We start from the raw sequence: 14,986 nt of genomic DNA, 5'->3' as shown, positions 1-14,986 counted from the left end.
GAGCTGCCATAAACCGGTGCCTTTGGACCCTGCTCTGCGCTCTCTCCCAAGCCAAGGCTTCCACCACTGAACCCTGATCCTAGGGGGTTTCTCATTCAGGACCAGAAAGGAGCGCAGCCCTCTTAGGTGTGGGTCTCATCCAGAAGTCGGCTTTGCCCACAAACTCAGCACCCTGGGCAGCTGCCCCTCAACCTTCACCTCTGCAGAAATTCTCCTGTCACTTCTGAACTGTGGTCCTTAGGTAGATGAGATGAAGGGTGCTGGGTGAGGCTAGCCGCTTCTTCTTCCCAAGAGTTCTAGAGAAAAAAATGTACATATGTGTGCATACGTATGCATGTATGTGCAGATGCGTTATGAGTGAGCTTGAGCACAGTCTGGTAGGAGGAGTAAAAACACTGCAGGTGCTATTTGGTTTTTTTAAAAAAACATGTTTTTTGTGAATAAAAAGTATATGTTTGTTCAATTATACAGGCAGGCAAAAAGGAAAGAAAAAACTCATCTGTAATTCCACCATGGAGATAAATCTGAGTAATTTATCCTGAAGTATTTCTTTCAAGTTATTGTTCAGTACATATGCTGTGTGTTCTGTATGTGTATAGTACCTACCTACCTATCATCTATCTATCCACATACATATACTTTTGGGGGGGAGGTAATTAGGTTTATTCATTTATTTTTTAATGGAGGTACTGGGGATTGAACCCAGGACCTCGTGCATGCATGCACTCTACCATACCATACTGAGCTATACCCTCCCCCAACATATATATCGTTTCTACTGTGACATGTTGTATGCTATTTTGCAACTTCATTTTTTGTTATTTTTTTGTCTTTTGGGGGGGGAGTGGTAATTAGGTTTTATTTGTTTGTTTATTTATTTTAATGGAAGTACTGGGGGTTGAACCCTGGACCTCATGCATGCTAAGCACGCACTCTACCACTGAGCTATTACACTCATGGTAATCCATTAGATAGATAGCATAGTTTATGTAACCAATAGCTCATTATTGGACTTTCAACTTACATCCGATTATTTGATGCTATAAAGAATGTTGTGGTAAGTATTCCTACTGCTAAATCTTTGCCACTGGATTGCATTCATTTTTATTTCTTTAGGATAAACTTCTAAAAGTCAGATTGCTGGATCAAAGATGTGAAAAGGCAAATTGCCTTCCAGAAAAGTCGCATTAATTTATAATCCCGCCTACAGTACAGGAGTCTGCCTCTTTCTCCACACTCTCCCTAGCACTGGAATGCAGCTTTTAAAAAAATTTCTGTCAGTTTGAATGTTCAAAAGAAAATTGTCATTGTGTTGGTTTATATTTCTTTGATTACCAGTGAGACAGACCATTTTAAAATAAACTTATGGGATATGTCTTCCTTTGTGAATTTTTAATTAATTTGTTGGGGTTGTTTATTTAATGTATCAAGGTTGGTAGACTGCCCATCATTTACGGTGCACTTTTCTTCAGCTTGCTGCTTGCCTTTTAACTTAGCCTCAGGATTTTAGGGGAGAACATGTTTTTAAAGTTTATTTCCAATTTCTTTATTATGATAAATGTCAAACATATAAAAAAGTATAAATAATAGTACAGTAGTATACTAATAAACATCTATGGACTCAAGAATTAGCATTTGCCATATATACCTATTTGGAAGTTAGTTGCAGATCATGACACTTCAGCTGAAAATAATTTGTCACATAGCTCCTAAGTATAAGAACAGTCTCCTTCATAACTGTAATACGATTTTCACACCTGACAGTGTTAACAATTATTTCTGGTATCACCTTCTATCCAGGCCAAGGTCAAATTTCTTCAGTTGTCCCCAGGAGGGAGGATTGTTAACGGCTGGCTTCATTGATTCTTGATCAAATCAAGATAATGCATTTTCTTTGATTGTTATGTCTTCAGTATCTTTTAAATCTAGAATAGTCCTCCAACTTTTTTCTATGATGTTGACTTACCTGAGTCAAGGGCAGTGTCTTGTAGACTATATTTAGAAAACTGACTGTTTTTACTTTAAGCTGATTTTTATTCTAAAAAATTAATAAATGTACCTGGTAAAATAATTCAATATATAAACAGATATATAATGTGTCCCTGCCATCTTAGATGAATCCCACGCAGTCCCCCAGCCCTGCTCCCCACAATTAGCCACAATTCCCATTTCTTGTGTACCCTGCTGGAGCATACAAAAGTACATATTGTGTTTATTTTTAGTGGGAATTCTCCTTAGTGGGAATATACTACCACTATTGTTATGAATCTTGCTTTGCTTCATTGACTGGTTTTTTTTTTGGAGATCATTCTATATCTGCTTGGATATTTCCACCTCATTGTTTTTCATCACTGCATAGTATTCCCTGGTATAAATACAGCAACATTTATTTAACCAGTCCCTTATGGATGGACACTGAGGTTACTTCAGTGCTTTGCTAGTACCAACAAGTTAATACCCATGTGCATACAAGGTTATATGCATATACATTTTATCTACCACATAAATTCCTAAAACTGCAACTGCAGGGGTTGGGGATAGCTCAAGCGGTAGAGTGCATGCTTAGCATGCATGAGGTCCTGGGTTCAAATTTAAAAATACTTTCGATAGATGTTGTCAAATCATTCTCGGAAGAGGTTGCACCAGTTTACACTCCTGCCAGCGGCACTGTATCAGGTGTTCTGTGTGTGTAACAAGCAAATAGTGAACATCTGCCCACACCAGGCTCAGAGACCTGGGCACAGCTGACATCTCCAAAGCCAGAAGTTAGGTCCCCTTCCTTCCTTCCTTCCTCCACCCCTGCTCTGGGAGCCAACCAGCCACAGCTTCCCGTCCAGTTTATCTCCTATGTCACTTCCATTGCTTTAACCTTCTCTCTTCACTCTGCCTCTGCCCCAGTTCAGATCTTCATCCGCTGTCTTAGGGACCATGGTTACAGCCTCTTCATAGGGAGGGTCTTATGTTCCCATACCCCTGATTTGGCTTTCAGTGTGCGGTTGCCAGGTTTGAGTACGCTCCTCCTGCTCAGCGTCCCCTAGTGTCACTCAGTGGCACCCACTCCCTTCGTCTGGCTACAGATCTGCCTTATCTCACTCCAGCTTTCTGCAGCGTCATTTCCCATCCTTCCCCACTCCCGCACAATTCCCAGACTGTCACTTCCCACACTCCCTACAGTGGTCCCCAGAGGCTCTGGCTTCCTTTCCTGGTGTACCTCCTCACACAGACCACTTTCACCTGAACCTCGCCTCCTTCTCAAACTCCTCTGAGCTTCATTCCTACAGGAAGCATTTCTAATCTCTGCCATGGCAGTCCCTCGGGAGTAGGGGGGTTAGGTGTCTTCTTCCCTCCTCCACCTCCAACCCCGTGTTATCTTTTGCATTGCATTTGCAGCATTTCAGGTTTTAGATAGTCTGCTCAAGTGTCTTTCTCCACACTAGAGTGTGAGTTCCTTGAGAGCAGAAGCCTGGCCTAGTCACGGCGTGTCCCTAGGTCCTGGCACCGTGCCTAGCACACAGTAAGCACTGATACATGTGGTTAACTCTGTGGGTGAAGTGGGTTTGTGTGGGTAGGGGACGCTGGCTACAGTCTCACTCAAAGTTGGGAGCCCTGGTGACTCCCTGGTGTGTCTGGGCCTCTGGGATGCAAATCTGCGGGGACTAGTATTTGCATGGAGAGCAGGAAATCCAGCAGGACCCTTAGGAGGGCGAGGGCAGAGGCTGGGAGGGCTGGGTATTTACCCTGCCAAAGGCTCTCGGCTTCAGCTCAGACTGGAACTGGAACTGACAGCATCCAGCGAGGTACTGCGGGTTCTCCTCCCAGGCGGATGCTTCCCCGCACTCTTCTACCAGGGAAAAGTAGTGGGGAGGGGGAGGGGGGTAGAATCACACACACTGCAGATCCACTCAGAGTCTTGGGGGGCAGATCAGCATCGGGGACACCAGGAGGCAGCCTTGAGGCTGGATTCATAAGGTACAGGGATGAGGGGATGGGAGGGATAGGGGACGTGGAGCTGGGGTGACAGGGATCAGTCTTTAGGAGGGGCAGATCTCCCTTCTCCGCGGTGTGTTTATTAGGGGGAGCCAGAAGCTGCTCACCGCGGGAGGGGTGAAGGAAGCTGGCCCTCATCTTTCCCTCCCCCGGGGGTGGAGGAGGGGGAAAAGTGTGTGCGCCCAGGGTGCGGGCTGGGGAGGCCCGGCTCTGGGGAGCCCAGGCGACTGAGAGGACAGAGAGGCCTCTAGCGGCCACCGTGGGAAGCAGGGGAGGGAGGGCGGGCCAGGAGGGCACTTCCTGCCAGGGCCTGGGGCTGCCCAGTTTTGCAAAGGAAGTGCTGCCAGGGTCGGCGGGGCGGGGGCAGGAAGTGGGCCGGAGGCTCGTGCAAGGGCGCGGCCGGCGGACAGTGAGAGGCCGCTGTCTGGGCGGGCGGGGGTAGGCGGTGCAGAGGTGAACTAGACCGAGGCCGCGTCCCCACCCATCCTCCCCGGAACCCCTGAAGCCTCAGCTTGCTGGCCGGCCCAGACACAAAGCAGCCCGCGACGCCTTGGCGGTCCGGGACAGCCTTGTCCAAAGTTCTTCCGTTAAGAGCTGAACTTGACTTCCCCCTCACTCGCCCCGCTCCGCACCTCCACCCTCCGGGGCCTCCCGAGCGCCCCAGCCTCTCCGGGGCGGAGACCACGCCCCTCCCGTCTCCAAATACCTTCCAGGGGCCTCTCCTAGGGACGCCTGGCTTTGAGCTAATATTACTGAGTCCTCCCTGTGCAGGGATTTAATCAATTCTGCAAAGAGAGCCTGTCTCCATTTTGCAGATCAGATAACTGAGGCTAAGAGCGGTAAAAGAATTTAAATAGTAAAGCCGGATGCACTCAGATCCATCCAAAGCTGTGCTGTTAAACTTGAACTTTCACAATTGAAGCCCCAGGGGAGTTAGGGCAGCCCCTCACTCCACAACGATCCCCGAATGGTTTGCTGAAGGAGGGTATGTGGTTTCATGGAACTCCTCGCACTTCAACACCACCCTCAAATAATCACAGAGTCAGGATAAAGGGGGGGTCTGGCTTTCTCTTTAGTTATCACACTGTGGGGCTCTCCGTAACAGAGAAGGCACTTAAATGGGAGGGTCACCCGATTCAGACCAACCTTGTCCTCCCTCACATCCCCAGCTCTCCTGGAGGAAGGGGCAATGGCATCTCTACTTGACATCCCCCTTGGCACTGGTACGTGGGTCCCCTTAACCTTTAGGCCCTGGGGAGAGCCCAAGGCCTTAACCTCCAGACTCTACATTTGGGGGAGGGGTTCCAGATAAAGGAGTCAGAGCTGGAAGGCAGATGTCCTGGGAGCTAACCCCCAGCCAGCAGGGGGCAAGGCAGAGGATTGCAGGGGTGGGTTGGCACAGGGGAGGGGGACAGCTTGGTCAGGCTTCCTGGAGACCCCCAAACCCCACAAGAAGGGTCCACCTCCTACAGATCCCCTAAAGGCACCGGTGAAGTATGGGGTGGGTCAGAGAGGCACCAGTCAGGTGGTGTAGAGACTCCCACACACCTATGCTGGAGGGCCTCGCATAGCACTGGGCACAGAGAAGGTGCTCAAGAAATGTTTTTTTAAATGAATGAATGAACGGAGCAAAGAGGGTGTGAGGGACAGAGGACAGGGCCTGGGGCCCCTTGGCCCAGCCTGTTTCATTCAGAAAATAGAAGTTTAAAAAATGTAAAAATCCTTTCCCTCCCTCCCCACAATTAATGGGCCCAGGAAAGAGGTGTGGGAGGGGTGTCTCTACCACAACCCTTCCCTCTCCCCTTCCCCTAAAAATCTATATACACATATACATATTTATATGGCACCGCAAAGGGATCCTGCCTCTGCCCCCATGCTGGGACCTGGGGGCCGAACCCCAGGGCCTCGGGACAGTCAAAGTGGACGTGAGCGGTTGGAGCTCAGGTGATGTGGGAAGCAGCCTTCAGGTACTGACAAGCCCAGAGAAGCTTGATGCTGGGGCCCTACTCCCTTCATAAGTAGTAACAGATCTTCTCCCTTCTTGCCCTCCTAGGCAGATTGGTGGGGGGCTGTATCAGTCCCAAGAGAGGAGGTGAAGAGACTGGGTCCTCCCCCACCAGCCTAGATTGCAGCAACCTGAAGGTTGTTCCAAGCAGTAGCTGACCCGGATTGTGGCCCTGGGAAAACCAGGCAGGGAAGAGGGCACTATGCAAGGCACTTGGTGTCCACTGTTCCCAGGCTGGGGGCCTAAGGTGTGGGGCAGCAAGACCCCTGCCCCTCCCCCAGGCAGAACCATAAGGGGCCAAAGGGCCCAATTTGGCAGCAGAGAAACATGGCGGTGCAGAGAGAAAGAGAGAGAGAAAGGGGGAGCAGCACGCAGGGCCCCACAGGTCCCCCAGGAAGGAGGAGGTCGTAAGGCACTGACACAGGGACCCAGGGGCTTACTGCCCTCGGTGCAGCCTGCTGCCCCGCTTCACAGCCTGGCCAGGCTGGTGGGGGGACCCCCACTTCCCTATGGCGCTGAGTTTTCTTAAGGAAGAGTCCATGTGTGAGGGGTGCGGGTATGGTCAGGGGCAGGTCCTGGCCCCATGGCGCCTCACTAGCTGCCGGGCCGAGGCTGCCTGAGCACTGAGTACACGTCATCCACGCGGCTGAGCTGCTCGAAGAAAGGCAGGAGGTCGTGGAGCTCCGTGTCACTCATGTTGTCAAACCACGAGGCCACGGGTACCTGGACAGATGGGTGTAAAGGTCGTTAGGAGGGTAGGCAGCCTTGGGCACAGAATGACCAGACCAGCCCTGAGCACCCACTTCTTGGTAGATCACCTCCTGGAAGCCCTTTACCCACAGTTTTCAAACATTTTGACAGCAGTAAGTTGCAGTTACACAAATGACAGAACAAAAGTTTTACGGAACAAGACTTAACCTTACTGTGTGCAAAGCACTCGAACTTTTCTATTCTATTTCATTAAAAAAAAAAACCCAACTAGGATCCAGTAAATTATTTCAGTGATCCACTGTCAGCTCACAACTGGCAGGATGAAAAATGGAAACTGCCCAGTGCCCAGTAGGGACCCGCGCCCATGGCAGGCACCCTATAGATGCAGGCAGAACAGGCTGAGTGATTAATAAGGGACAAGAGGCAGCGGTGGGTGGATAAGGTGAGTGGGAAGCAGGCCACTGAGGAGAGGAAAGGAGGAGAGAAGGGAGGGCACCAGACCCCAGACACTGCCTGGGCAGCTCGGGAGTGGGACCCCTATCCCCATCCTGCCCGACACTCACGGCGTTATCTGGATGGAAGACGTAGGAGGCGGGTGAGTTGTCTAGGATGAGCACCCGCCGAAGGTCTCGGCCCAGCCGGCTCAGGTCTTTCACGTAGTTCCCCCGGTGGAAGACGCATGACTCACGAAACAGCCGCGCCCGGAAGGCCCCCCACTTGTCCAGCAGGTCAGCTACTGGGTCTGCGTACTAAGGGGCAGGAGGTGGGTCATCTGGGGCCGCGGGTGACCCAGAGGTCACTGCCCAGAGGTCGCACACTGGAGGCAGACAGGAAGCAGAGTTGCCCCAGGAGTCCTTCAGAGGGTGGGGGCGCTCACCTTGGCAAGGCTGGCGGTGAACAGCACGCATTCAAAGAGCTCTCCCATCCGCTGCAGGAATTCATCGACGTGGGGCCGCTTCAGCACATAGACCTGGGGGATGGGCCAGTGAGGGGACTGGTGGCCCACAGACTGGGGTGGGGTGGGGTGGGGAGGGGTGAGAGGGCTGGGGGCTGGGAGGGAGCGGGAAGAGGAGGCAGAGGAGCACAGGAGGGAGGCTGGTCCCAGGGCCTGTGGGCTCCACTTGGCCAGCCACCCCAACCACCCATAGGGAAAACACCCACCCTCCCAGAAGAGGATCGAATGAACCTCTGACTCCTGGTTTCCCTACCTCAGAGGGAATCACTAATTCCCAGTCCCTTCCTCCACCATGGCCTCAGCCAGATGTAGGGGCCTGGAGACAGCCCCCTCACCCCAAGGCTGCAGGGCACCGGCCCCCGAGCCAAGTAATGGAGAACAGGCTGGACAGCACACAACCTATCCTGAATTACTTGAACTGGGTCCCGGGCAGGGTGGGGCGAGGGGGTGCCGAGGAGGAACCCCACTCCCTGCAGGCCTTGGAGTCAGGCCAAGTCCCTGAGGGTCTGTGTGACCTTGGGCAAGTCTCACACCCTCTCTGGGTTTCTGACATGCCACATCTATCAGAGTCTAATCTGGGGCTCTCAGGATTGGTGGGAGGAGCCTGGGGTCTGGAAGGTAGATGCCAAGCCTGTCACCTCCCCCCATACCTGGCCCCTCACCTGGTGAACCACCCCATCAATCTCCACAGGGATGATGAAGTCGGCATTGTTCACTGGCTGTGGGAGGAAAAGAGCTGCTGGAGCTGGGGGCAGGCCCGCAGAGACCGCCCTCCCAGGCCAGGGCAGGCTCCCTCAGAGACCCGGGGCTGAGGGCTGCTGGGCAGGGCCCACCTTGAAGGAGCTGTGCACCAGGGTCTCATCCAGGTCGATGACCACGCAGATCTTGTCCGAGTCCTGGGCCTTGGCCTCGGGGAGCAGGTACTGGACTGGGGTCTGCTGTGGGGATGGGTGGGGCTGGCTGCGGGCACCTCTCTCAAGTCCCAGTCATTTCTCCTCCAGAGGTCCTCCCTCCCCCAGCCCTCTACCTGGTGAGCCACAGGGACAGTGGGGAGAGACCACCCCTTCCCAGCCTTGCCCCTGCCAATTCTAGAGGCTGGGGCAGGCCGCTTGGCTCTCTGGGCCTCACTTCCCCACCTGGGAAACCAAGGAAGAGAACAGCTTCTGCCTTTGAAGGGGGAATCCAGAATTCCCTTTGCTGAGGGGCCCCCTTTGAACAGCAGTGTTGCAGCAGGCAGGCTGGAAGGGCATGGGGGGGAGGTGGAGGGCTTGGTGGTAGTGGGTGGGGGGCTCCACCGTTCTTCCAGGGCCTGAGAGTGGGTCATGAAGAGTCCCTTCCCTTAAACTCCCTGAGGGCTTAGCCCAGGTGCTCCTGTAGTCCCCACCTGGCCACCACGCACCTTGGGGACGGCACCGTTCTCCTCCACGAGCAGGGGAGCCCCACTGTGGGCAGGCAGGGCCTCCCCATCTTCCCGGCAGACACAGCAGAAAAGGGAGTGGAAGATGCCCCGGTTCCGGGGCTTCTGAGAAGCCGCTGACTTCTGGTCACCTGAAGCAGGGAGGCTAAGGTGGGGGTGTGCACGATGATTGGCGTGCAGAGGTGTACAACGTGCCCAGGTGCGAACTCCTGGGCCGAGGGGGTCTGGCCGTGCCCTTCCATTGAGGGAGACACACTAGGGTGGCAAACTAACATCCTGGCTCCAGGCCATCCCTCAGCTCCCCACAAGTTCTTCTAGTGTGGGTACAAAGTTACCCAAGTTAGGGAGTGGGCTGGCTGAAGGCGGGGACTGAGGGTGCTTTCTCTACCTAAAAGACCCCATCACTGCTGGGAGACAAGCCCACTGGGGGCACCTGCTGACACCTACTGTACCTGAGCAGCCCCTGCTTAGTTGGGCCCCTGCCAAAGAGGGCTGGGGCCTGGGCCCACTCCTGCCTCCAACCTCTCTGCCTCCAGAGGTCCAAAGTCCTCTCTGAGGCTGGGCCCAGAGGTAGGGAGTTGGGGGCCTGCGGCCAGTGTCCCTCGGCCATCTGCTGGCCCCACTTCCTCAGCCCCTGCCCGGACTTCCAGTCTAGAGCCCAGCTGATTGACTAACCCATCCTCCAACTGCCCTTCCACCCGGCAGAGCGAGGCCCAGGCCAGAGGTGGGCAGACCTGGAGAGACTAACTAGCCGCTGAAGTCGACACTGGGACAGGGAGGGGCAAACCCCCACCCCAGACCCGTAAGCCCAGAGCGGCCCGACCAAGGCGGGCGGCTTCCCGGGTCCATGCTTGTGTGCACAGGCCAGGCGACCACGGGCCCGCAGCCAGGGCGCCGAGTGCCCGGTCCGACGCACGGATCTTCCCGCGGGCGCGGTGTACACCCTTAGAGGGGTTGCCCATTTCGGTGCCTCTGAGAAGCTCCGCACCTCCAAGCGGGACGTGGAAGTTTGTGGGGAGTGTGGCTGTGTTGGCGGGAGATCTTTCCAACCCTCCCCAGCCCGCTGTCACCTCTGCACCCCCTCCCGCGACCCGACCAGACCGCGGCCCAGAGGGGGCGGAGTCTCAGTTGGTGGCCTGAAGGCGCCCTCTTCAACCCCCCCAACTCCCAGCCCTATTGGCGCCAATGGGGGCGGGGAGGGGGGCGACTCTTGGGCAACGCGCACAGCCTATCCAGGAGACCCAGAGCGCGCCCCCGTCTACACCTGCCTCAGTTTCCCCACCTTCAGCAGACAGGAGCGCCCAAAAGGCGCCAGGCCCCGCCCCGCGTCTCTGAGACTGGGAGTTCAAACTCTCACCCCGCTCCCCTCCGGTTGAAAGCTTCGGGCCCCGCCGAGGCGGGAGCCCGGGGTGGCGGCGGCGGCTACCCCGGGGAGGGTCCCGGCCCCCTCCTCTCTCCCACGGCGCCGCGGCTGCAGCCCACTCCGCTCGGCCCCTGTACCTTTGCCCCGTAGCGGGCTCCGCGCTTCCTCCTTGCTGATCTGAGTAATGACGGCCGAGCTGTCCATGGGGCCGGGCGCGCTCCGCTCCGGCCGGACTCTGGCCCGGGCGCCCGGCCTCCCCCCCGGCTCGGGCCGGAATCGGGGCGCGGGGGGGAGGGGAGGGGTGGGAGGGAGGGATCCCCGCGAGCTTTGGAGGGGAGGGGAGCCAGGTTCTAAGGGGGAGGGGGAGGGAGGGGGCGCGGAGGAAACTTTGTTACAACATGGAGTTTCCTCCCCGCGAGGCGGATGCAAACATGGAACCCGGGCGCTGTTTCAAGGCTCCCCCTTAAAAGGGCAACGGCTTCGGCGTGACCTGGACTCGGCCGGGGCTTTCATCACTTCGGGGGCCGGCGCGGCTCGGCTGGCTGGGAGGCCGGCCCGGCCGAGTTCCTGCCGCGCTCCAGGGGGCGTCGCCTCCCTTCCTGCTGCCTGCCCGCTGGACCAAGCCTCTGCGGCTGCGTGGCAGGACCAGCACCCAGCCCACGGAGCTCGCCGGCTGGGGGCCAGGGCCTACCCAACCCCACCCGCTCGGAGCGCCTACGCCCCGGAGTACGCGAGGGTGGCGCGGCTCCACCTCTGCACATTCCGAAGGTTGGGGACTAGCTGCTTCTCGGTTTTCTCATCTAGGAAATGGAGATAACATTATCTGGTCTGTAAAATGGATCCTCTCCCCGATGGTCACATGAACCATCCGCAGTGAGTGAAGTCGTGAGCATGCAAAGGTTCTTTGCTACCTCCAAACGGCTGTGCAGATCCACACAACTACGCTCTTAAATGAAGTGTGACTGTCAGCTCCCACCTCTGTCTCGGACCCCTTCGCCTAAACCTGGAGCTGAGGGTTGCGAAAATTAAACTGCCTGCCCCGGGATGCCCCTTGCTGACCTCTCCCAACCGCCCCACCTGGCTCCCCATACGTCCACTTCTCTTGCCCATTCCAGCCACCTGGCTTTCCCGCCAGGGGACAGGGGCCTCCACAACTCAGGGCCTTCGTACATGCTGTTCCCCTGCCTGGAAAGCGCTTCCTCCCCCTTCGCATAGCCAAATCCCACCAACATGGAAGAAATAACACTCCAAGAAGCCTTTCTAGGCCCGTCCTCTAGCTCCCTAAGCCCGCTACCCTGTGACTATTCGGGAGGGAGGATGAGGTGGCGCGTGCCAATCTCTGCCGGTTCAGTGCCCGACCATGGGGACCACAACTGTTTGGAGGACCTTAAACACCGTTCCACCTGGGTATTTGTAGACACACCCGCGGGCCCGAAGCCAGCATTTCCACGCGGATTCTTCACGAGGGAAACTCTCGTGTTGTGCGCGGTAACGTCTGCAGGTGGGACTTTTTAATTTTTCCCTGTTATGAAATTCCTTCCATTTGTCGTTACTATTTTGTGCTCACTCTTAAAAAATATTAATAACGCCAAGCCTTGACAAACACGCCTCAGCATTTCCTTCCCCTGAAGGCCGCGGGGCGGGGCGGGGCGGGCGCGTCCTGTCCCGTCTGGCCGCTGGGTGCGAGCGCGGCGCACGTCCACCAGGCCCGGAGGAGGCGGGAGCCAGAGGGGGAGAGGTCCGGCGCCGAGAGCGGGGAGGAGATGGGGGGGGCGGTCTGTGAAACCCGCCCCCTCACCGCTGGACCCCACGACCCCCCTCCTGCTCTACGCCTCCTGCACGGCTGCCATCATTGCATCACAGTAATCGTCAACGTGTAGCGAGCGCTTAGTCTGGGTTCCGCTCCGCTGTGCCCCCTCATCTCATTTACTCCTCAGAAAGAGCTCTTCCTTAACCCATTTTACAGACAAGGAAACTGAGCTCCGGTAAATCAAACGAGTTGACCAACTCTCCAACAGGGGTAGAGGCGGGATTCCGGCTGCCAAGCGGAGCCCCTTTCCCTTCGGTCCGGCTCCGGGGTGGGGCCTCGGCTTTATCTCTGGATGCTCAGCGGGCGCTGACCCCAAAAGGAAATGTGCCACGGAGGACTGAGTGAACAACTGGCCTCGCGCCTAGCCTGAGCAACGCGGCTTGCCTTCCTCTCCTTCCGTTTCTCTCCCTGTGAAGGCTGGAACCTGGCGGGCTGTCCCCTTAAGGGTCAGAGGAGCTGACTCGGGGATAGGGCACTGGCGACCGCTGCCCACCTCCACTTGCCATTCCCTTCACGTCGCTCCCTTAACACACACACACATACACACCCATTCATCGTCCCCTCCGCGCCTTGACTAGTGCGCGCCTCCTCCCCTGGAGACCTTCCCTCCTCCATGCCACAGTGCACCTTCTGCCAGGATGGGGTGGATGCGGAATTAGTCAGGACAACTGTGCAGGACAACTATGGGAGTCTGTGGGACACAGTTGCTGATGGAAGCGTTCTGTAGGGTTGGGCGGGTTCTTTGGGTTTCCTCGGGAAGAGGGTGAGCCCACACCCAATTGTTGTTCCTCTACCCTCTCTACCACAGCAGCAGGGGGTCTCTGTACCTGCACAATTTACTTTTATCTGTTTCATCAGTTAGCACCCCAGGAGAAATAAAGTCATGTGGGCTGTGAATTGAGAAACATCAGGACTTGGCCAGGTTCTGTCTGGTAACCATGGGCAAGTGTCTTCTCTCCAGCACCTCATCTTCCCCATCTGGTTGGTCAAAGTCTAACCCAGGCAAGTGGGAAGGGGGGCTGCAGAGCTGAAAGGCAGAATGCCCTCCTCCCAGCTTCCAAGGCTCAGCATGGTGCACCTTCTGCCAGGGTGGTGTGGCTGCAGAGTCAATCAGGATGCCCGGTGCGGTGCAGGGTCTGGGGGTCTGTGGAGACGAAGTTGCTGGTGAAAGCTTTTGGGGAGAGTCAAGATGTCAGGCCACTCCCAGCCTGAGGGGTTGATGAAGCCTCTGGTTTGATCTGAGCCTGGGGAAAGCACTTTGAGTGGTCCCTTGCCGGGAAATAACTCACTGTAGCCTGAATTAAATCACTAACCCCTTACCCAGGCCCAGGGCAGCCTCTTTGGTCTCTTACCCTCTTCACGTTCCCTTCCCCCCAAGTTCTAAGTTCCAAGCTTGACCATGCATATGATCAGCCTGCCCATTATTCCTGCCCCCACCCCGCCCTGTTCCCCAGGATCTAAGAACTCCCAACAAGGTTGAATGTTTCTAGGTTTTGCACACACAGACCGGCCCCCAACCCCCAACTCCTGGCATGCTCATCTACCCCTTGACTGCTCACCCTCTTCCAATTTTTCAAAATTTTGTCCAGGAGTTACCTACTCTGGACCTTGCCCCTCACTCTTTGCAGGTCGTTCCCTTATCGCACTGTTTAGTGATTTTATTGTCCTTTACTTAGTTCTCCCACCCTTCCCACCCCCAAGTGTGAGCTTCTAGAGAATAGACATCTTTAATTCAGGATTTTGTCGCCTTCTCCCACGTCTAGCACAGGGCTGGCACCCAACTAATGCCTACAGAATTGACCGAAGGGGTGGGCAGGGGGTACAGATGGGGGCATCTCTGGGAGAGAGTTCTGGGAGATGCCTTTCTCTGCTACTTGGCCCCCATTCATCCCCTTTCAGTTCGCATGGACCCTCATCTTCTCTAGGGCCAGGCCCTGAGAAGGAGATTGGGCGGCCTTCTACCCGTTGCTCTACACCGTTGCTCGAGTGGGCCAGACCTGTCCCATCCCGTCCCTCCCTGAGGGCCCCACTCGCTTCGTTGCCCTTTTAAGAAAGAGGAAATTCTTCTCATAAACAAGCGCTTCAACCGGAGCGCGGAACCCAGCTCCGTGCCCTGCCGCATAACCGGGAAATCGCGGGTGCTTCTAAACACAGCGCCCACTCCAGGCTCAACCCAAGGGAAAGGGCTGGGGGCCAGTCCTCGCCGCCCGCCACAGCTCAGGGGCTGGGGTCCGAGGAAGAGGTTGGAGCAGAGACTTGGGGGAGCCTAGAAACAGCCCAGGGAGCGTCTATAAAGTGCAGTCCTTTCACGGAGCGAAGGGGCGCCGGGCCGCTCCCAGCGGCGAAGGGGGTTCCCCGCCCACAGAGCTCACCGCCACCCACCCCCTTCCCGCATGGGCGGATTCCGAGGCCCCAGGGCCCGAGGCCCGAGCGACAGCCTCCTCCTCTTTGGAGGCGGGGAGTACCGGCGCTCGGGACGGTCCCTGCCCCTAGGGGGAGCTGGAAATCAGCGTTTAGGGAGCGTTAACTTCGCGGCGTGGGAGTCCTGGCTGTCTGGTCCCCTGGAGAGATAGCAAATGAATTGGACCTCGGAGGCAGGCACTCTTGGGTTCCTTATGACCTGGCCCCTGAAGGGAGGAAGACACCGCGCCTCCGTTTTACTGCCTGGAGAATGGGTTTCGGGTGGAACAGAGAGGCGGAGGCCACTCCAGCGAGAGTAGGAGCTAGGCAGACATTCG

General features: G+C 56.1%; 1 protein-coding gene across 2 annotated transcripts; it reads right to left on the bottom strand.

Moving 5' to 3' along the window:
• Positions 1–5,035: 5,035 nt before the first annotated feature.
• On the bottom strand, positions 5,036–10,760 carry CTDSP1 (CTD small phosphatase 1). 2 transcript variants are annotated; one of them, XM_031452169.2, is made up of 7 exons: positions 10,576–10,760; positions 9,058–9,206; positions 8,492–8,596; positions 8,321–8,377; positions 7,581–7,673; positions 7,267–7,452; positions 5,036–6,715 (listed from the first exon to the last, which is right to left on the bottom strand). In XM_031452169.2, exons 1-7 carry the CDS (start codon positions 10,640–10,642, stop codon positions 6,587–6,589), a joined length of 786 nt encoding a protein of 261 aa, XP_031308029.1. In that variant the 5' UTR covers positions 10,643–10,760; the 3' UTR covers positions 5,036–6,586. The 2 variants fall into 2 exon arrangements, with proteins under 2 accessions (XP_031308029.1, XP_031308030.1); XM_031452170.2 differs by having other exon boundaries at positions 8,492–8,593; positions 10,576–10,759.
• Positions 10,761–14,986: the final 4,226 nt, after the last annotated feature.

The sequence above is a fragment of the Camelus dromedarius genome, chromosome 4 (assembly GCF_036321535.1).
Source record: "Camelus dromedarius isolate mCamDro1 chromosome 4, mCamDro1.pat, whole genome shotgun sequence".
Taxonomy (NCBI): domain Eukaryota; kingdom Metazoa; phylum Chordata; class Mammalia; order Artiodactyla; family Camelidae; genus Camelus; species Camelus dromedarius.
Note: the sequence above shows the minus strand (reverse complement) of the source record. Positions and strands in the feature narration are given on the sequence as shown.